Raw genomic sequence first — 23,585 nt, forward strand, 5'->3', positions numbered from 1 at the left:
GCCTGGCTGTGGAATTTTGGGAGTTGAAGTCCACAAGTCTTAATAACTTTAAACTGAAAGTGTGCAGGAAAGAACAAATTGGTTATATGGTTATATGTTATATGGTTTTATGTTTTGGGGGTTTGTGCAATATGAGCATTGTGTTTCTAAAAGGGTTTGGATGATTCCCTGCTTGTGAATGGAGCCAAACTTTCTCTAGGGCAGCGATGGCGAACATTTTTTGGCTTGTGTGCCACAAGTGGGGGGAGCGCAGGGGGGGTCATGTGCGGGCGTGCCGCACCCATAATGCAATACGTGATCCCCCAGTGCGCATGCGTGCACAAAGTACCCCCCCATTTTTACATGCTTTTTTCGTGCCCCCCCCCCAGGCTCCAGAGGTTTTATAGGAGCCTGGGGAAGGCGAAAAGAGCCTCCCCCACCCCCCCGGAGGCCCTCCGGAGGCTTCAGGGACCGACCAGAGGCTTCCCTGAAGCCTTCGGAGTGCTCAAAAGGATCCTCCGAGCAAACTGGAAGTGACTTCCGGTTTGCTCGGAGGGTGGTTTTAAGCGTTCCAAAGGCTTCAGGGAAGCCTCCGGATAGTCCCTGAACCCTCCGGAAGCCCTCTGGGAGGGCAGGGGAGGCTCTTTTCACCCTTCCCAGGCTCCGATAAAGCCTCTGGAGCCTGGGGAGGGCGAAAAATGGCTTTTAGAAAGGTGAACTCAGCTGGCCAGCGCGCGCATGCGCCCTGGCCACCTGACAGGGCAGCGCCTCGTGTGCCCTGACAAATGGCTCCGTGTGCCACCTGTGGCACGCGTGCCATAGGTTCGCCATCACTGCTCTAGGGTAATTATCTCATTATCTCTATCTGGTAGGCATGTGGAATGAGCCTCAGGCAGGTTTCTTTGTTAGCAGAAAGAAAGAAAAACAGCACTGCAATTTAGAGCTAGACGGCTACAAGGGAGTCATTTAGTCCAAACCCCTGCTTCAGCAGGAAATCTTACATTGTATAGATTATTTTGGTGCCTCTAACAGAGAGGAAAATTGCCTGTAAAGAGAAATAGTTTATTAGGACAAGGTTGCCATGCAGAGGAAGGTAGAGATAGTCCTTGACTTATGACTACAATTGAGCCCAAAATTTTGGTTGCTAAGCAAGAGCGTTGTTAAGTGAGATTCACCATATTTTACCCAATCCATGACATCTCCTGGTGAGTGACATCAAGTTGGCCACTTCCACCCGATCACTGCCAAGCCACTCCCACAAAACAGGCCACACCTACAGAATAGGTTGTAAAAAAATTGAAACCCACCACTGGTGTGTGTGTGTGTGTGTGCATGTTTGTGTGGGTGTACACATAACTATTTCCCTAGCTTAGCTAATAAAGGAGGAGAGCCTGTGGCTTAGTCGCTAATACAACTGCCTAATATGCAATACAGCCCAGGTTCAATTCCCAGTAAGGGTATGGCTAACTGATGAGAGCTAAATAGCTTGAAATAGATCTATACTAATCTCCCTTTATTTATTTATCAGCACAAATGCAGCACAAATGTAACAAAGGCAACATAAAAAAATGGCTTTCTGCCTGGATAGCTCCTAGGGTGAGCCGAAAGACAGAAAAGGGAAGCAGTATGCTCCCTTCCATATTTAGGCATACCAGGGGCTGTGACACAATACATACATGCATGCATGCATGCATACATACATACACACATATACACAAACACACGTTTTTGTAGATTTTACACATACACAAACACACACACGCCAACTACCACACACTTATCACAAAATCTCCAGAACGGTAAAGCCTACAAACTTGAAATTTGGCAGCATGTTCCTCTTGACTTCTAGGTGCTCCCTAAGAAAGAATTTTTCTAAATGACCATCAGATCATTACATTTCTTATACAGTAATTAATACACTCTGATGTTAAAGAGTTCTACTCCCCCTCCCCACCTGAAAATAACTCTGTTTCGACTTCCAGTTGCCTCACATTCCGTTACTTCAGTTCAAACGGGCAGACGTTCCACTCCTTCACTCAGGAGTGGTCTGGAGCTTCTTATAGCACTAAACATCAGTACCTCATCAACATGTCTATGCCTTCCACCTATGGAACTGCTTCCGAACTCAAAGCAGCAAAAGAGATATTCCCTTACATGTTTCAATCACTGACCACCACCGAGCCAATGGATTGAACCTGAGTGAACCAGATTACTAGTGCATTGCCCAATCACATAGTTTCATCACAAAGCATGGGTATCCAGCTAATATAATATATGTGGATATATGCATAAAGGTTATCTTTTGAGAGCTGAATGCAACAAAATTTCATTTTAATGTGTGCTGATTAGTATACACCTAAAGTGACAAAATTCTGTTCTGTTCTGTTCTGTTCTGTTCTGATATGTTCTAGTCTAGTCTAGTCTAGTCCAACTCCTGGAGATTCTACAGGCCAGGTCTTTCCACATCTTCCACTCTTGCACAAATTATTTGAGTTTTTCTATGCTCTGGTTGGTGTCAACTTTGATGGTGTCCAGCCACCTTGCTCTTTGACAATCTGGTTTCCTTTTATGTAATTATTGTAACCAACATTAAAAGAAAACTTGCAAAATGAACATCCTTCCTCCAATAATGTCTGCTTCCGTTAATTAAAGATGCCATCTATTTTAGAGGGGCTCTTGTAACAGCGTCCACAGGTAGTCCTTGATTTGCAGTCATTTGTTTAGTGACTATTCAAAGTTACAATGGCACTGAAAAAAGTGACTGATGACTGTTTTTCACACTTACCATCATTATACAGCATCCCTTGGTTTGTGTTTATGATGGTTGCAGTGTCCCAAGGTCATGTGGTCCCCTTTTGGGATCTCCTGACAAGCAAAGTCAATGGGAAGCCAGATTCATGAACCCGTTTTAAAACACCCAGACATGGACGCACCTTTTATCATTCAAGCTGACGCTGGTGATGTGGCGGTGGGGGCTGTGTTACTTCAAGCAAACGCTGATGGGCACCTGCAACCTTGCACTTACACCTCCCGAAAACTGACAGAGACGGAGAGGCGATGGGCCATACGGGAAAAGGAAGCTTTTGCGGTCAGGTGGGCTTTGGTGACCTTGCGACATTTCCTTGAGGGAGCTAAACACCCTTTTGAGGTGTGGACTGATCACAAAAATTTGGAAGCATTAAAGACCCCTCGAAAACTTTCTCCTAAACAAATGCGCTGGGCGCAACATTTCAACCGGTTCAATTTCACCCTAAAGTACATCCCTGGAGGGAAGAATTTTATGGCGGATGCATTATCCAGACTCCCACAATACAACAGCTCCAAGTTGAGCGTGGTGCTTCCCGTCATCCCAGCGAAAAGTCTTGCTGCTCCAATGGTTACCAGAAGCCAAAGCGCCCCTAAGTTGGAGGTCACAACGGACCTCATCTGCAAAATCAAGGAAAGCCTTGAGTCCGACTACTGGTTTAAGGAACATTCAAATGAATGCACCATGAAAGATGGACTAGCCTGGATAGGTGCTAAATTATATGTTCCTGCAAGCATGAAGCCTTTGGTATTACAACGAGCTCGTGATTCCCGCATGGCAGGCCATTTTGGGTTTGTGAAAACTCTGCATCTCATCAAAAGACAATTTTGATGGCCCTCTTTGAAAAAAGACATTGAATCATATGTGGCCAGTTGTTCTGTATGTGCTGCTGCTAAGCGACCTCCAGGGAAGCCTTAAGGCCTGCTTCAATGTGTAGCCCATCCTGAATCGCCATGGAAGGAGATATCAATGGATTTCATTGTCGAATTACCTGAGAGTCAAGGAAATACCGTGATCTGGGTAGTCATGGATTTGTTCTCTAAACAGGTTCATTTTGTGCCTTGTTCCAAGATCCCTTCAGCTAAGTCCTTAGCTAAATTGTTTATTACACATGTTTACCGTTTGCATGGAGTGCCAGAGCGCATAATATCAGATAGAGGGGTACAATTCACCTCCCTCTTCTGGAAGGAATTTTTGAAGTTGATTGGCTCTGCCCAGGGGTTAAGCTCCGCCCACCATCCTCAGACTAATGGTGCTTGTGAAAGGACTAATTCTGTTTTGGAGCAATACCTCTGGTGTCTTATCAATTATCAGCAAGATAATTGGACTGAACTGTTACCACATGCTGAAGTAGCGTACAACAACTTTGTGCACGGCAGCACCCATTTCACCCCGTTTAGACTTGTATTTGGACAGGACTTTGTGCCAATCTCGGAGTTGCCCCGTGAAAAACCGCAAGTCTTGTCCCTTTTGGAGTGGAATTACCAGCTCCAAAAGGTTTGGCCCATAGCCCGAAAAACAATGGAGGCTACTCATCAAGCACACAAGAAATAGGCTGACAAGAAGAGGGCGAAAGAAAGGGAGTACAAGGTTGGAGATCAAGTTTTTCTGTCTACCAAATTTCTCCAAACTACCCAGAAGTCGAAGAAATTAGGGCTTAAGTATGTTGGCCCGTTTCCTATTGTGAAGATCATTAATCCTGTTTCTGTACGGTTGGAATTGCCAAAGTATCTCAACCGCATTTACCCCATGTTTCATGTTAACCTTTGAAACCAGTGCACACCTCTTCTTTTCGGACACCCGTACCGATGTTTCCTGCCCCTCTTCTCATCGAAGGAGAGCAACATTTTGAGATCAAAGAGATTTTGGATTCCAGGAGACGTAGAAATCAGATTCAGTATCTAGTCTCCTGGAAACATTTTCCCAAGCTGAATGGGTTGGTAAGTCCCATGTTAGAGCTCCTAAGCTTTTGTGAAAATTCTACTCTGACTATCCCGATAAGCCCTAACTCATATTGCCATACTTATGTCTAATCTAACTTGTTCCTGTTTTCTTTCTACGTTTTCCAGGGGTGATGTCCTTTCCTGACGGAGGGCCGGATGTCAGCCTCTGCTTTGCTGCTCGTTTTCGGCTGCCATTGAAACGGGGAGGGGAGGAGATATATGGTATTTGGGAAGGGAAGCTTGAGCACAGGAGTGAATGAAGAAGGGAGTCATTTTCTCACCATCTACCACGCATGCTGCAGATAGTGGATTTGCCGCCAAGGCCAACCGTCCGGCATACCATCCTGATGATGGGTTTTGAAACTGCAGCCCACATGACACCTGTGGGGTGTGGGGATTGGACTGGGGGTTGGGATCACTAGGGGGAGGGAGCTGGGTCACATATTGATATCTATGATTGCGCGCGCTTTTGCCTCAGATCTTGCTTTGCTAGCTGCTATCTACTCATAACCAGTAAAAGTACTCTTAATTCTGAAAAATGGACTTGAGTGGTTTCTTTCTTGGTTATTGATGGAGGCTGCCCTGACAGGAGGGGTGTTAGATATCAGAAACAGTACTAATGGTTTTCACCAAGGTCCTCTGTTCCAGTGGGAACAGAGATCCAACCTGATTGGTCGAAGGGTCTGACAGCTCCCTATAAAAGGGCTGCTGTCAGACTCAACCTTGGCTGGATTGTACATAGTTGCTACTGACTTAATAAAGAGCTGTTGCTGCCTAAGCCTGAGTGTGCCTTTCCTTTACCCGATCTAACAATAAATATCTAAAACAATTATCATTATCCATAGTAAAAACATTAAAAAATATAAAAACAAAGCTAAGACAAAGACGAAGTGGGAGGAAAGATGTTAATGATAATGGAGGTGCCGTATTTTACTCTATAGTCATGTAAAGGAGAAATGGATCCAGACTCCCATGGTCTTTCCTATTTCCAAGTTGTTCTTTAACAGAGAAAGAAGAGAAACTCAAAAGTCATAATAATGATGTGGAGAAAACAAGTTTAATAAATAAAATGGAGGCTGCATTTCTTTTCCTTTCTGTCTTTCTGATATCACGCACAACACACCAACACTCACACATGCATGCCTTCTGTCCAGAGCCTGTCTAGCTTTCCCGAAACTAGCCAGCAATTCACTTGACAACTGTGGTAAGAGAGATCATAAAATAGGGCAAAACTCACTTAACTATTTTGCTTAAGAACAGAAATTTTGGAGTCAATTGTGGTCATAAGTTGAGGACTACCTGTACCACAATGGATTGTCTCCTGTTTAGCAGCAACAAAAACCTGTTTTAAAAATCTCATTCTCTTGAATGGCCAGTGCCTTGCCTATCATGGCTTGGGAAGTAAACACTGAAGAATTAAACATTCAACGCCTGCTGGCTTGCTGGAAGCACTGTCTGTTATCACTTTCTCCCACAATCAGCCCAGTTTAGCTCTTACAGAAGTTTTGCTTTTATATGTGTAAATGAATCTATTTGCCAATTTTGGTAAACTCCTATTAAAAATAGAAGGCTATGCCATGCCTCCTTGTGAGCAATCTGCTTATGGAAATACCCAGTTTATTAAAAATAAGAAAACTTTAGAAAATTAAGTTAGAAAATGTTTAGAAGGAAAATTTGAAGATTGGTTCATATATGCAGTTCTATCACTTAAATGTGTAGGAGGAGAGCAGGCAGGATGGAGTAAAGCAAATCATTAGTCTAGTATCATTATGTTGCCACAAAGTCTCCAAGTTCAAACTCTCTTGAATTCCATTGACTCATATCTGGTGCCAATTTTGTATGGACTAGATTTAGTTGACTAGATTTTTCTGTATAGATTTGGCAGGGTTGGTTTGCTATGGGTTTGCCCCGGGTTCGAGAGAACCTGTAGCTAACGTTATGGCTGATTTGGAGAACCTCCAAATCCCATCCCTGGCTGGCCCCTCCCTCCCTCCCCACCCCTCAGGAGTTGGATACGAGGTAAGTGCAGGGCCCTTACCTCGGGGATGGGGGAAAATGGGCCTCCTGGAAGTTCTGGAGGGCCAGAAATGGACCTGTTTCTGGTCTCAGGAAGGCCTCCGGAACCCAGGGGTGGCAGTTTTCACCCTCCCAGAGGCTTCAGAAAAGTCTCTGAAGCCTGGAGAAGGCGAAAATCCCACACACACTCCCGCCGTGGTGCTGGAGGCTGACTAGGCCATGCCCAACATGTCTATTCTACCCACGAACTGGGCAGAGGACCCGTTGCTGAAATTTTTGAAGCCCACTCCAAGGAGCTTTTTTTTTTTTACTAGCAGGCATCAGTTGTGCCAAGATAGAAGAAGGCAGCTTCTAATATTAAATTTGTCTAATGTTATTCATAGATGCACACAAGCTGCTCCTACCCTCCTTGAAAATGTCTTTATTCATTAGAATATTGACCAGTCCAAGTGGATTGAAAGTGTTGCATCCCCTACCCTGGAGACTTTTTGCCTTATTTCTTCCGAATCTTGAAGGTTAATAAGAAGCTCCCACATCCCTTAATTTTTTTTTTTTTGTCTTTTCAATTTCAGTTCCTCTGCCAATTCATGAAGATCTGAACTTCTTTTCTGTACTCTGGAAAAGTATGTAAACTGTCCTCCATGCATGGAAGGGAACTTTTTTGGCAAGGTGCAGAAATGGACCTTAGATCTTCATTGTTTATGCTTAGTTTCTACAACCCATCCAGAGGACTTCTCCTACATGTACCAAGAAAAATTGCCATCCTTCCCTGTGAGGCAGAGACTAAGCTTAGATCTGACCTAGTACACAAAATTGTCTGCTACAATGTCCTACCTGTCAACGACTACTTCAGCTTCAACCACAATAATACACGGGCAAACAACAGATACAAACCCAAGGTAAACAGCTCCAAACTCGATTGCAGAAAATACGACTTCAGCAACAGAGTGGTCAATGCCTGGAATGCTCTACCTGACTCCGTTGTTACTTCCTCAAACCCCCATAACTTCAACCTTAAACTGTCTACCGTGGACCTCACCCCATTCCTAAGAGGTTTGTAAGCGGACGTGCATAAGTACACCAGTGTGCCTACCGTCCTTGTCCTATTGTCCCCATTTATCCACACCCATTTCCTCTGTTCATGTCCATGTTTATTCTTATAACTGTTATCTCGTACATGTTTGACAAACTAAATAAAATGAAATGAAATGAAAAGAAAAAATAAAATAAAATAAATAAATACATCTTCATGAAAGGGAGCTGAACCCCTTCTCCAGGGGTGCAGAAAAGGATCTTAAGATCACATGCCCTAACATGCTCACTTGCAGATTGTCATGAGACAGCCTCTGTAGGAAGGTCATGCCTTGCATCAGGTGAGAACAGAAGGTAAGTAGAGCACTTTAGTCATGCTGGTGAGCCCTGTGGCTGGCTGAGGCCACAGGGCATCCTCCACTACTGAGTGACCTGTGCAATTGCATAATGATTGCAACCACAAGAGCCAGGATTGTGGTCATGAAGCAAAGCAGTCGTGTGGAAGTCTCATTTAATGATTACTTCATTCAAAGACCAATATTTTGCTCCTAATTGTGGTCATATGTTGAGGGCTACTTCCAAATGAATTACATTTAATAACTTTTGTTCTGGTTCCACTTGCAACTTTCCGAAGAGTGGTCCTCTGCCATCCCAAACAAAACACTAGTGTGATGATTGGTTCAGAAAATACTGTACAAGTAGTCCTTGGCTTACGACCACAATTGAGCCCAAAATTTATATGGCTAAGTTGTTAAGTGAGAGTTAGCCCATTTTATGACTTTTCTTGCCACAGTTAAGTAAATCGCTGTAGTGGTTAAGTTAGTGATATGGTTACGTGAACTTGACTTTGCATATCAGAAGGCCTCAAAAGGTGATCACATGATCCCAGGACCCTGCAACCATCATAACTATGAGCTGGTTGCCAAATATCTGAATTTTGATCATGTGACCACAGGGATGCTGAAACGGCTGTAAGTGTGAAAAATGATCATAATTGTTGCCGTTGTAACTTTGGTCACTGAACAAATGGTTGTAGGTCGAGAACTACTTATATACCCCCTTCTGTTTATCATTTCACATAAATAGCCTTGGTTCAAGGAATAGAACAAAAGAATATCTATGGCTTTCACAGCAATGCAATTCTAACCCTAACCCTGAAAGAAAATGCAGAATTAATTCCCTCCATAGTACCAGGGATCTCCCCCAGTGGTGGATTCCGGATCCCGTTGCAACCAGCATCCACCACATGAAGGCATGCAGCACGCACGCACACACGTGCAGCATGCGCCTGCGTACCTACCACCCGCAACACTCCAGTTGCTTCGCGGAGCATTGCACAGGTGCCGTATGCTCCGTGCGCAGAAGCCCTGAACAGCTCAAATACAGGTAAGGAGCGCAGACGGGTGAGTGGGCCCTCGGAGCACTGTACCGGAAGGGTGCCTGGTGCTCCCAGCAGGCACCGGTACACCCGTACCAGGGCATACCGGTCGTATCCCACCACTGATCTCCCCATACTGACTCCATTGATCCCTCATGAAGTAAAAAAGTTAGGGTGACTAATCACTGATTAGGTTTCTGTTTTTGGGAGGATATGACCTGTTGTGGCCCCTAGCAGGCAGTGGAGCTGGTGGCAGACTCAGACAATGAGGAGGTTGAGGAGGAACATGGGACAGTCCAGGAGTCTGGGGAAGGCTCTGATGATTGCTCTGCATGGGAGGCAGAGATGGGGCCAGGGCCATCTGACAGTTATCACTTGCCTTTGGAGTTGGACATCAGTGAGGCAGAAGGACAGCTGGAGCCTGTTCCCAGTATGTGCATGCGCAGAGCTGCCAGGAGAAGGGAACTGCTAAATAACAAGGGTCAACTCAGGAGTAAAGCCACAGGTGGACGGTGAATGGCCCTCCCATAGAGAATAAAGAGGAGCGAAAGGGGAGGGAAGTTTGCAGGAGACAATTAGTTCAATTCATTAGGATGAAGATCTGTTCCTGACTTCTTGCCAAGTAACTGCTGCTACAGCATGGCATTTGGAAGATATCAGCCTGGCAGCTCTCCAAGCCTGATGAAGGTCTGTAGTTGTGAACTCTCCTGAAAGACTGTTCGCCGGAACCCTGCTGGAGAGGAATTCACTTTAAACTAAATAAAAGGGGTTTTATCGAGACGAGGAGTTGGCTTCGTGCTTTTGAGAAGCCTAGGTCATAACATGAGCAGTAGTGACTACAAGGTCTTCCTGCTTTCATCAAAATGACCCAAACAATGTCACACTACAATTTCCCCCGCTTTGGAGTGTCATATGTTTGTGACATCATTATATACATGGAAAAGGGGCAGAGTTTGCAACACAATGTCAACACACTGTTCGCATCCCTCTAACACCTGCTAAATAAGATAGCTTTTATTGTCATATAATCTTTCCATTCCCCACCATCCAGTTAGTACTGAAGAAGCTTCTTGGATGGGAATTAAAATGTCTTCAAGGAAAAACAAAGGAAGTCCAGTTGCCTCTTGAAAAAGCACCTTTGGGACTAGTACCCTGCTCTTTCCATAGGTGTCACTGAGAGTGAGTCTTTTAAGCTAACCAAGCAAACTATGGTGAACCCAATTTTCAGCTATTTTCAGTTTCCTTTTCTCGCACTTCCTTCCCTTTTTATAGATGATTGTCAAGGTAACCAGATTTTTCCTACTGTCCTAGGAATATGCACAGTTCTGTTCTTTCTCTTCCTGTTACTTTTCATTTTGGGGGCTAGAACAAGGGGGGGGTGTGAAGTAAGCATGACCTGATGAGGGGTTTCACAAGGCTGCTTGTCAACAGTGATGGACAATACAGTTTCTCATGATCTTTTGCTAACCCCGTAACAGAGAGCATTGATGTGCAGTGAGGTTTATGGCTGGTGAGGCTGGTGACATCATCAGGAAGGCGGGGAATGGGACCACGTGTGCTGGAGGCTGAGGCTGCCTCAACCTCCAGCACACGTGATCCCATTCCCCGCCTTCCTGAGCGTGCTCCGCCAGCTCGCGCTCCACAGTCCTCGAAAGCGACTGGGGAACAACGAGAACCTTCCTGCCTCTGCTGGACTTTGCGCGCTCCTCGCGACTGCATATTGCAGTCATGAGGAGTGCGCGAAATCCAGCAGAGGCAGGAAGGTTCTCATTGTTCCCCAGTCGCTTTCGTGGCTTCGTCATCCGGGAGCGCCAAAAACATTTCTGCCTCCGCAGCTCCCGGGCGCGGCCGGATAGAGGTAGCCAGAATGGCGCTGAGGCAGTCCGGCGGGCGAGCGACCGAGGATCAGGCTGCCTCGCTCGTTCTTTCGTCTGCCCGGACCGCCTCGGCCACGAAAGCGACTGGCCACAGCAACGCCGAGGCAGTCTGGGCGGACGAAAGAGCGAGCGAGGCAGCCTGATCCTTGGTCGCTCGCCCGCTGGACTGCCTCAGCGCCATTCTGGCTACCTCCATCCGGCCGCGCCCAGTCGCTTTTGTGGCTTCGTCATCCGGGAGCGCCGACAACATTTCTGCCTCTGCAGCTCCCGGGCACGGCCGGACGGATGTATATAATATTATAATATTATATATATATATATATATATATATATATATATATATATATATATATATATATATATATATATATATATATATATAGTGTATAATATTATATACTATTATTTCATGAAGAGAGGTGAGGCTCTGCCTCCCCTGCCCCCCCTGACTGCACGTCCCTGACAAAGAGAAACCAACAGCCAAATAAAATGTACCAGGAGGTGCTTAACTATGACGAAGGATCTTAAAAGTGTGGAGCCAAAGTTTCTTCCATTATAAATCTCTGCGCCTTTATGAGCTTCCAATTGCACTTTGAATTGCAATTCAAGTTGTTGCAAGTTTGACTCTGAAATATGCTTGTCTTCTTTTTTACTGCTTTTTATTTATTAAGGAAATAAATTAATACATCAAAGTGACTGGGGATACTACCTACTACAACAGATAGATAATACTTTCCTCTCTATGGCATCCTGAAATAGGTCTGGGTAATAAGTAAGTTAAATTAGTCAATAAGTAATATCTTCATGTCCAACATTGAAATATGTGTGCCTTCCTTTTGACCTTATTCTTGCCTAAAATTTTATTATTATTACCCCTTATGACCTCCTTCTATAAGAAAAATAGATTTAAATTAGATTTTAAAAAAACAATTATCACCAAAAGCCAAAGTTTTAGTGCTCTCCGAGACATGTTGTTTTATTTGGTGCTCAAGCTCTAATGCCCTCATTACTTCATCATCATCTTTTTATGTATTGAATTCTGAAGTTTTGCTCATGATACGATATAAAAAAGACCCCGAGTATATATTTGGATGAAATTGTCTTTTGAGATCTCTACAACTTCATCGTTTTTAGTCTGTCTAACAGATTGGCAACATAGATTAAATCATTGGCTCAAAAGATGAAGAAACTGGATCCCAGTTGACATATACTGCAGATTACAAGGTTGGAGTCCATTGAGTAGTGGTCTTCATGAAAAAGAAATAGGATTTCAGAGAGTGAATTCAATAGTGTACTCTCCAAGACCCAGAATTAAGGATTTGGAAAGCTCATAATGGCAATTGCAAGCCTGAGCACCTTATTTTACAAGAAATTTCTTGGAACATTGACTCAAAAATTTGACACACATACAGAGCAGCATGTAGTTCACTAGCACCATGCTTTATCTCATCCAAAATCAGCTCAAAAGGTTGTTGTGGTAGAACAGCAATAGCAGTTAGACTTGTATATTGTTCTATAGTGCTTTACAGCACTCTCTGAGCAGTTTACAAATGTCAGCATATTTGCCCCAACATTCTGGATTCTCATTTTGCTGACCTCGGAAGGATGGAAGGCTGAGTCAATCTGGACTCAGGATCGAACTCCTGGCTGCGGGCAAAGTTATCCTACAACACTGTATTGTGCCACCACAGCTCCTAGAGTATATTTAAAAAGTATGTTCCTCTGAAAGCTGTGATAAAATAAATAAAAATTGGACCAGGGCTTACACTGATTTACACTAAAATCTGGAGTTTTAGATGTATCAAAGATATGTATGCTACATATTTATAAGCAGAAGCTCACTTCAACAGCTCATTAAAAATAAATCAGGCATGTGGATGACAAATCTAATTTCTGCACAGATGACAAGCCTTTAAAAGCCTTGTGCTGAGCACTCACCAGAAAGCTGTGCCTTTAAATAACTCAAATATATAAATACATTTAACTCTAAATGTGTAGTGGAGCAATGAATCATGTGTGATTGAATGGAGAATAGAAAAATATGATAAAATCTGTTACTGTAGCTTTACTGTGCATAATTTTTTCATTGTATCAATGATTTATGTCCTGGTGACTGATGGCCCAAGAACAGGTTCCATATTTCTTATAAACTATTTTACACACACACAAACACACACACACACACCTGCAGATACAACACACACACACACACCTGTAAGGATTCAGGATGTTTTGTAAGAAAATGAATGGATGGTACCAGGTCTAAAAACCAGCATTATTTTTTGGAGGGTTGTTCAACATTATTCCAAGTATTTCTCTAGAGTCTCCCCTACTTTTTCCTATCTACACGTGTTGTGTTTTTTAAATATATATTCAGTATAAGGGGGTTTTAGTTTAGGGAAGAAGGAAGAAAGAGAGGGAGATAAGAAAATGGAATGAGAATGACATTAACAAATGGACAAAGTTTAGAAAAAGAAAGAAAAACCTCTGAAAAAATCCTTCCCATTCCCACATTCTGAATAGAACATAGAATAAGAGAGCTTTTCTGTTCTCTCCATAACAAATTTTTGAGATAAAATAATTTGAAAGATAAACTTTTAATCAAATCTGTTTAGATAAACTATCTGCTTGGATCAAACATCTGAAAACTCATAGTCACGGGTGGGCTGCTATGAGTCACCCGGTTTGGGAGAACCTATAGCTAACAGTATGGCCAGTTTGGAGAACTTCCAAATCCCACCCCTGGCTGACCCTGCTCACCCAGCCCTGCCCCACCTCTCCCCTCCCACCCTGCCTCTCCCAGGAGTCTCCATGCACCCCGTTTTGGATACGAGGTAAGTGCAGGGCCCACATGGAGGCTCAAGGAGGTGGGGGAAGGGCCTCCCAGAAGTTCTGAAAGGCTGGAAACTACCCCAAATTACAGATATTGCTTTGTTCTGGAAACTAAACTCAGTTTTCTTTAGGAGTCCAGCTACAGCTGTAATATTCCCTGCTGTTCCCCGTGGAAACATCCCTCCATGTTCCCCAGTGACTTATAGGATGAAAAGGGTCACCCTTGTTAAAGCCACACTCTAACATCAATCTTCCTTATGGATAAAGATGCTCACCAAACCATTTTGAGCTACTCCAGAGAACATCACTTGTCTCCTGAGGGTAACCAGCTGATTGGGCTTCATGAAAATTACAAGTCTGGTTAGACTGGATCAGTGCACAGATGAAATTTGAGTTGTTAAGGGCTATTTAGATCATTAAGTTCAAGCTTTTGCTCAGGGCTGCATTGCAGATTAAAGGATCCCTAAATAATTGCTGCACAGTTTTTACTTGAAAAGAGTCTAGAAAATGTGCAGAGAAGAGCAGCAAAGATGATTAGGGGACTGGAGGCTAAAACATATAAAGAACAGTTGCTGAATTGGGTATGTCTAGTTTAATGAAAAGAAGGACTAAGGGTGACATGATAGCACTGTTCCAATATCCCAGGGGTTGCCACAAAGAAGAAGGAGTCAAGCGCCTGAAGGCAGGACAAGAAGAAATGGATAGAAAATCAAGGATAGAAGCAACCTAGAACTAAGGAGAAATTTCCTGACAGAACAATTAATCAGTGGAACAACTTGCCTCCAGAAGTTGTGAATTCTCCAACTCTGGAAGTTTTTAAGAAGAGATTGGACAATGATTTGTCTGAAATGGTATAGGTTTCAGGCCTGAGCAGGAGGTTGAACTAAAGACCTTCAAGGTCCCTTCCAACTTTGTAATTCTATTCTAAACTCAGAGGGGAAATGACTGTACTATGAAAATGCTTCTCCTAACATTCAACTGAAATTTGCAGTCCAAAGATATGTCTACTATTCCAGTGCACCTTGGGACAACAGATGACAAGCTCTTGCCATTTTTATATGATATTGGCAGATATTTGCAGAGCTATTCTATAATTATATAATTTTTCAGGTTTATTTTTGGATAAATTATTTATTAGATTTTTTTTTAAAAAAATAGAACTAATTTGAGCTTGTAGATTATAACTGAAGTGGATGCTTCCTTATCTACTATCCTACCCTAATACCAAGTCTATTGGAGCTCTCTCAGATCTGTAGGAAAATCTCCTGTGGTCAAATACCAGCTGATATTGAAAGTCAATCATATTCTTGAATCATAAAGAAAAACAAAACAAACAAAATCAGGATTAAAAAGAAGGCACAAAACAATTCCATAGGTAACCATTAGATGTACTCAACGGTATTATGATCATGTTGCATCAGCTATTAGAAATTTTATATGCTGTCCTCAAGCATGAAAAGTCACCAGAGGCAATTTCTTTGAAAACCATAAAGAAACAACCTGGTGCAATAAAATCCATTGTAAAGCAGGCATTCAACAAACCAAGTGAAAAAAATGCTGATCCCTGAAAGCAAAGATGGATAAAGCAGCCTTAGATAAAGCATTGAAGAAAGTAAATATTAACTAAACAGGAACTAGATTCTAGATTCTCACAAGCCACATATGAGATTTTACTAGACTGCATGCTCCATTGTTATTTCAGACTATGCACTTCTGTTTTAAGGTTTAGTGTTTCTCCAGCCACTATGGACTATTCAACAAATCATTGAGGCAAACCATGGCTTAGTGATATGTGAGTATTGCTGCTAATAAGCTACTATCAGGTCTTGCTTCAAAAGGCCTGTTTTGATGGTAGTATGAGGGAAGCCTCTTTGATTAATTGGGAGTTTCTTTGATTAATATTACTAGTAGATTACCATGTTTTTGAAGTAACTAAAGGAATGAGGAAATAATAAATTATATCAATCCTTGACTTGTATGAAGTGTCCAAGAGAAGTTATGTGAATTTCAAATCATGATGAAAACTTGCAGCATCATACAAACTTGTTTAAATTGCATCTCTCACAAGAAGGAAATGGCAACCTACCCTTAAAGTTAATTAAATGTTTTCAGAGATGTCCAACAAATATGTAATACCACATATTGCACAAAATGTTTTGTTCCTTTTATTTTTAAGATCAAAGCTGAATAATTTCACATTCACTTGAGGTTCCTCAGGGAATTAATTAGTATCACCCTGTAGGAAGTTAGCACTCACTCCTCTCCTAGGAAAATGAAATATTAAAAAGGCAGAATATTATATTTCCATGGATGAGAAATGGAGAAATATGTTTTTTTAGGCAGGAACAGACTCACTCTTAATGAGGCTCCCACCCTCCTCAATAGCCCACAGCAGATGTCAGCATTTAAGAGATAAAGAGATAGCTAGGTCTATTCATAAGCAAATGCCCTCATAAGATCCAACAAAGGTAATATTAGCCCTCTACCAGATGTGGTATTCAGCTGTTTCTCTCCAGTTCAGGTAAACTGGTGGCTGCGAGAGACTCCATCCATCCACCCCAACATAATGCACAAGCACTGCACATGCGCAGGTGCAGCGAATGCGAGTGAAGTGAGCGAACACTCTCACATTTGTAAACTGGTAGGGAAGGTAAGTGAATCCCACCGCTGCCCTTTACCAATCTAGCAACAGAACTCACCACATGGCATCTGGGGAGATTACATCATCCAGCAAGATTCAACCAAGCTTGGGACTCAAAACATTACAAAGTTACCCCTGCAGAGTTCCATGGAAGTCTGACAACCAATCAGAATACATTTCTTACACAGGAACAGGAAGCTCCATGGCGGGACCCAAAAGAGTGTATAAATCTTTCTCTCTCTCTCCCACCCATGTGCTTTTATTTTGCCCAGGATCTCAAACCATGTGGTCCTGTCCACCATTAAACTATCTTTCCAGGCAGTCTCCATGTTTCCATTTTCTTTCTTCCCACTTGGAAATGAACCTAGATTGACATTTCTTCCAACACCCAAATCCCTCCAATGTCTTCTAAAAGCCTCATTTTCAGTTCTCCAAAATCTCTTAGGCCTGTCACTTCAGAAATAGCAATAGAAACAGAATAAATGGAACAAATTTGAAATGCTTAATAAAATGTCAACAAGCACTTTGGCATAAAGTCAAATCTCATCTTCAAGGTCTACAACAGTTTTAAAAACTAATTCATCAGTAAAAGGAGGCAACCCAGATTGTTGGGAGCAATATGCTGCCTCTGTAAACCACTTTGAGAGGGCTGTAAAGCACTGTGGATCGTGATATAAGTGTAAGTGCTATTGCTATTTACTTGTTCCAAATAATAGCTGTGTGAAACTTGATTTAAGAAGAAGAAAGAAGAAACAAAATTTATCAGCTATTTTAAAATTCTATCATAATGTAAATTTTTTATGGTCAAAACTATTGCCTATTTTATCTATATATATTTTGAAGCATTTAGTGCAGGTATTGAAAATAAATGAGATTACCAACGTTTGATGATTCAGTGGGATGAAGAAAGCTGAGTCCAGAAATCAAATGAATTCTGAAACCTTTATTCCAACCAATAACCACAAAAAATCAAGGGATAAGTTAATAGAAAATTAAATCTTCACTTTCCAACAACAAATAATAATTTATATACTGTAAGGTAAAGGTTTCCCTCGCATATATGTGCTAGTCGTTCCCAACTCTAGGAGGCGGTGCTCATCTTCGTTTCAAAGCCAAAGAGCCAGAACTATCCGAAGATGTCTCCATGGTCATGTGGCCGGCATGACTAAATGCCAAAGGCACACAGAACGCTGTTACCTTCCCACCAAAGGTGATCCCTATTTTTCTACTTGCATTTTTTACATGCTTTCAAACTGCTAGGTTGGCAGAAGCTGGGACAAGTTACGGGAGCTCACTCTGTTACACGGCACTAGGGATTTGAACCACCGAACTGCTGACCTTTCTGATTGACAAGCTCAGCATCTTAGCCACTGAGCCACCACGTAGATACTGTACAGTAGTACAAATCATAATGGATTATCTGGAGAGAGATTTTTATGAAACAGGGTAGACATTTGCTTGAAATAATTGTAAGGAATTTAAATAGGAAGTTCTCTTACACATTGAATTCAGACCCATTACTATTGTTGGAAAATCTGTTTATTATATAGAAATGGTAGTGGAGGATTATTATATAGCCATATAGATTGGTAACAGAGGATGGTTACATGGCCGTACAGATCAAATAAAATGTATGGTATAAAGTCATCATGGGCCTTGCTGCTTAATTGTTTTAATTGTCATAGGAAATTCTCTTCAAAACAAACAGAACCATACATTATAACCATAGATGCAAACTAAACACTGCCATCTACTGGCTGAATGATTCTGTAGATGTTGCAATAGAAAATAAATTCTAGCATGTATTCCAATAACTATCATAAGTTGTGATGGTTGTAAATTGCATTATCCAAGTGACCAATATGATTTTATTATCTTTTTTGTAGCGATTGTACAGCAACCATTTCAGTCATAAAGCGAAGGTCACAATTATAAAGCAAAAAAAAAAAAATACAGTCATAAAGTAAATGCCACCAATGTATAGTGACCTCCATTGTTTGCTACGGGCCAATTTCCCCCAAAATTGGAAGTAAATGCTGATATTTTTCAAAAATGTTGTAAAGCGCAGTCATGTGACCAAAGGATGCTGCAAACAGCTGTAAATGCAGGGTGATTGCTGCACACCTGACATGCGGTTCACATGATCATGGGAAGGAGGGTGCTGTCATAACTTTGTAACTGAGTTGTAAATAGCCCTGGAGAGATCTGTCTTCACTTCAATTGGTTGCTAAATAGCTGATTGTAAATCGAGGGCTACCTGTATATCTTTTTAGTAATATCTGATTAAACGTGCATTTAATCCAGTTGCTCCAGTTTATTTACTTGACCAATTTGTATGGCTGCCCATCTTGCAACATAATTCTGGGTGGCTCAAAACAACAACAACAACAACAACAACAACAACACCCTTCAAAAAAAAACCATAAAACCCATAAAAACAAAGTGCCTCGGTCATCCTCCTGGGATGCTTTGGCAACCATTCACCACCTCCCATTGCAGTCTGCTCCAACCCCTGGGAGAAGAGCCAAGTCTTCCAGTGGGTTAAAAGGATAGCAGCCTACCAGATCATCAGGGGAAGGACATTCTATAGGGTAGGAGCCACCATGGAAAAGCGGCTTCCTACATACCCTTAAGTGGCAATATTCCAGGAAAGGATCTGGAGCATGCCTGCTCTACCTGACCTTATGAGTGGACAGATACTTATGGATTTTAGGATCGTACAGATGATTTGGGCAGCAATGGAGAAAGATTGGCTGGGATCGCAATCCACTCAGGTAAGAAGGCTGCAGAGGGTTTGAAGACCTTGAGAAATGGAGAGTCTGGTAAGGTATAATTGGCTAAATAAACAACCTCCCCACCTGCTAGGTAGCCAGCCCAGAGGCCGAAAGTTCCAATGGTCATGATTGTGTGGTTGCAATGAGTAAGGATAGCAAAATCCCTTCCTGGAGAGGCTTCCTTCCCATCCCCAGTAAAGTAAATATCCCCCCTGGAAGCATTGATGTTCTTCTTGCACCACTCCATCCCATTGCTGGTGACCACAAAAATGGGATTGAGGTACTTCTTTCTGAAGTAGTCCATGGCTTTCTCCAAGTAACCTTTGTCAGCCACCACACCTTTCCAGGTTTTGGGCATTATCCTCACATAATCCCCTCTACGGACATGCATTCCAACATAGGTCACATTCTGGCGTTCTCCCCGCAAGAGTTGCAGGTAGCGGTTGGCCTCTTCCTTGATGTGGTCATGGAAAGTGAATTCCTTTAGTATTTCCTGGCGGATGTGGTGATAAAAAGTGTAAGAACAAGGGTAGCCCATCAATTGGATGTATTTCCCTTGGATGTGACGATAGTCCTCTGACATCCAATCATGCAAGTGAACATTCCTCCATTGGATCTTCCTAAACACCTTATCAGAGATTACAGGCAAAGTGATCTTGAAGACTGGTGATAAAGCCGAATGCATTTCTGGATGGATGCAGGCTTGATATCCATTGAGCTTGGCTAAGGCATAAAGAGTGGCATATTGTCCCATCTGGTTCCCGAGACGCCCGAGGGAGTTCACTGTCCATATTCCAGCATCAATAGCCTCAGAGGACAAACTAGAATTAGGGGCAATGTGTTGGATTAGAATTCGTTCTATCCAGGGAGAATTAAATGTGTTTTTGATGGAAGGGTAGTGGCGCGAGAACTTCTCAGGTAGATGAAAAATTACGGACAAAGAAAGGAGTCCCAAAATGTAGAAGACATATAAGAGGGAGACTGGACCGGAAGTACCTCTTTTTTGATGTTTAATTGTTACAAAAGAGAGAATCCTAAAGAGAAAGCAAATTAAATTCAATACCCAGGTACCCCAGCATACCGTAAATCTTGATAGTTCAGGTTTACGTTTATTTATTCAAAAGTAAGACCTGCTAGTGTTGATGGGATTTACTCCTAATAAATATCCATTTGTTCAAACGTGATATTTGCTTAAAACAAAAAGAGAAATGGACTTGCATAACTATATTATGTTTAAAACAGTTTTAACCTTGTTGGCTTTTCATCCCGGTTTATTGAATAAAGTTCTTGCAGGTTGTTAGGACCTACATCAGAGATTGGCAACATTTCTAGTCTCAAGAACTGACGACTGGCTTATCCAAACAACAAACTTGATGGTGTCCACAGGAAGAGGTAGGGCTAATATTTTTCAGCCCACTTGGGGAAATTTCAAGGTATTTAAGGGTGGAAATGGGAAAGAGAAGCTTCTGGAAGGCAAAGTATTTATTGTATTTACAAATCCTTCAACCTACCTTCTTTCAATAGTTAGAAAGTTGCTAAATTTAACAGTAGAAGATGGTCAAATTTCACCAGCATGTTTTGAGACAAGGTTGACTGATTTTTTTAAGCTGAAAAAGGTATTGATTTGCCTTTGTCTTCCCTTTCATTCTTATTTTTTGAAAGGGGAAAAAGGTCATTTTTTGTTAAACATTTGCCAGTTGCTATTGAATTTGGTGTATGCATTCTTGCAATGTGAGGGGTTTGCATACGATATCAGCCATAGGTTGTCCACCCCTGCCATAAACCATAGTGGACACTGGAAGTTTTTAAGGAGAGATTGGATAACCATTTGTCTGACATGGTATAGATTCCCTTCCAACTCTGTTATTCTGTTAAATTATTATGGCTAATTTTTCACAACCCGTTTGCCCGATACATTAAGGTTTAGCATAGGGATGTCAAACTCAAGGCCCATGAGCCGGACCCAGCCCATGAGGTACTTAGATTTAGTCTGCAGGGCTGCCCTGGAAACAGCAAAGGACCAGCCTATGGTCCCTCTGCCAGTGAAAAAGGAGCTCGGGGGCTGGGTGGCCCTCCCAAGCTCCATTTTCATTGGCAGCGGGTTGCAGGAAGCTGTTGCGCCTGAAAACAGAGCTTGGGAACCCGTTTTTGCTGGCAGGTGCTTGGGCCACCATAGGCACCCACGACATGAGTGACGTCGAGCTGGCCACACCCACCCTGACCATGCCCACCCAGCTCCCCAAGGTCAAGCACAATCATGATGTGGCCCTCAATGAAATCGAGTCTGACATCCTTGGTTTAGCATAAACTGTGAACTCAAGGTTAAATAATATCCACTTAGAGAACTGAAAGCTCATATTGCTGTCCATAAACAGGTCTACAATTACAATTACAATTACAATGGCTTGTGTTGGCTGGCAAAAGCCCTTGACCCTTATTAGTAAATAGTAAGCAAAATAATATGGCTTGTCCCAGATGCTAAATTGCGTCACCCTGAATGGCAGAAAATGAGGACACCAAAGCCTTTTAAAACTTTTCATTTGTAAAATCAACAAAAGGAATCTGATAATTAACACATTGATTACAAGGCATAAACTTTTAACGCAATTTGTTAGTGTCCTTCTGATTTTGTGATTCTTACCTTAATGTTCCACTTGAAATCCCCTGGCTGACTGCTAAGATTGCAGGACCATACCGTTATTCAAATAGTAATTGGTGTGTGTGTGTGTGTGTGTGTGTGTGTGTGTGTTTTGGAGCTGCTTTTATTTTGGAAGAGAGTAAAAAAAAAACCTTGTAATCTTTCACCCCACAATGAGAAGTCATTTTTTTGGAAAAGGCCATGGGCAATGTTCCTCATTCGGCTTCTTGTCCCAACTCTCTTGGCCTTCTGTATTGTCATTACCTTTAGCTTTCACCAAAATGGCTTCAAGTAAGAGCTTGGGTTTCTTCTCCTCTTGCTTAATACCACAGATGTTCCTTGTCTCTGGCCAGGTGACACTATGGCATTCCTTGTCTCTGGCCAGGTGACACTATGGGATGGTATTCGCTTACTTTCCCTACCGGTTCGTAGATGTGAGCATGTGCTTTGATCACGCATGCGGCTTGCATGAATACATGTGGCTTGAAAACATGCCTAAATAGGACAGCAAAGAGCCGGGGGAGGGGGGTGGGGTGGGAGGACGGGCCCACCTGTGATCCCCACTACCGGTTTGGGTGAACTGGTCCAAACCAGCTAAGTACCACCTCTGCTTTTCTGCCCAATTGGTGACCTGGGGGAATTATATCTTGTGGCTTCCACTCCAGTGGAAATGGAAGTTTGGTTCTGAAGGAGAGGAGGAGGTCATCAAAAATGGGGAAATAGCTGGGTATTTTAAATGCCTTAGTCCTTCTTTTCAGAATCTAACGATGAATCCTTAGCTTTCCATGGACCCTTAACCAGCAAATCTGAACCATCCCATTCTTTGTATTCCTTTCCCCTTTTTGAAATCTTGAAATGTCTATTACATTTATTCTAATGTCCACCATCTCTCCGCCATACCACATGTACATCAACACATACATGCACATATACAAGCCCCATATCCATAATCCTTACCTTTTCCCCCAGCATTCTTCTACCATTGTCTCTTCTATTCAGTTTCAACTTTCTCAAAATATATTTATCATAAACTTCGTGGGTCTGAGTGAATCCTCAAATCCTCCTTTCTTTGTCACTTTTGATGAAATTTGCTGTAGATCACAAAACTTTATACCTTTTATTGAAGTTGTTAGTCATAATTCTCTTCTAATTTAGGCTATCATAAACCAACATTCCTCTCTCTGAATAATGCAATGTCCATTCTTCGTGTCTCGTTCAGCTAATCTAATTTTTCCTCCTCTCTCCTCAGTTTGTTCCCAGTTGTGATAAAAAAAAACCCAACACAAATCTTTTTCATTGACTCATAGTGAAAGATTAACTTGGGAGGATTAAATTCTACTCGGTCATTTAAAAGGACCTAGCTAGTTCAGCATAAACTATAAATATTCAAATTATTTTTTTATTTTCTTCCTGGTGATCTTGCTGTAACTTGATACAACTAAGTAAGAATGCCTTCTGTTCTACCAATCCTAACTCTATTAATTTTTTTTTCCTTCCACACTGGTCAAATAGAAAATCTATGGATCACTTCAATGTGACAGACATAATCCCCTATAAATAAATGAATAAATATTCCTCTAATCCAAAAAATAAATATTCCCCTAGCCTCAACAAGGTTCTGGACATCTTCTACAATTCTTTTATTTAACCTGAAGAAAATCAAATACAA

At 42.1% G+C, this 23,585-nt stretch overlaps 1 protein-coding gene across 2 annotated transcripts in view; it reads right to left on the reverse strand.

The window, feature by feature from the left end:
- FUT2 (fucosyltransferase 2 (H blood group)) overlaps nucleotides 1-23,222 on the reverse strand; it is a 38,616-nt gene extending 15,394 nt beyond the window's left edge. The window contains exons 1-2 of one of the 2 annotated variants that reach the window (XR_014176775.1): nucleotides 22,874-23,222; nucleotides 18,909-20,312 (exon numbers count right to left, since the gene is read on the reverse strand). Coding sequence is in view for 1 of the 2 variants with exons in the window: in XM_081970766.1 (XP_081826892.1) it covers nucleotides 19,214-20,312; nucleotides 22,874-22,899 (1,125 nt within the window). In the remaining variant the exon portion in view is untranslated. Of the gene's footprint in view, nucleotides 1-17,557; nucleotides 20,313-22,873 lie in introns of those variants that run through there. The other variant, XM_081970766.1, reaches the window with a different exon arrangement.
- Nucleotides 23,223-23,585: the final 363 nt, after the last annotated feature.

This window comes from Natrix helvetica, assembly GCF_964273705.1.
Source record: "Natrix helvetica genome assembly, chromosome: Z".
Classification (NCBI taxonomy): domain Eukaryota; kingdom Metazoa; phylum Chordata; class Lepidosauria; order Squamata; family Natricidae; genus Natrix; species Natrix helvetica.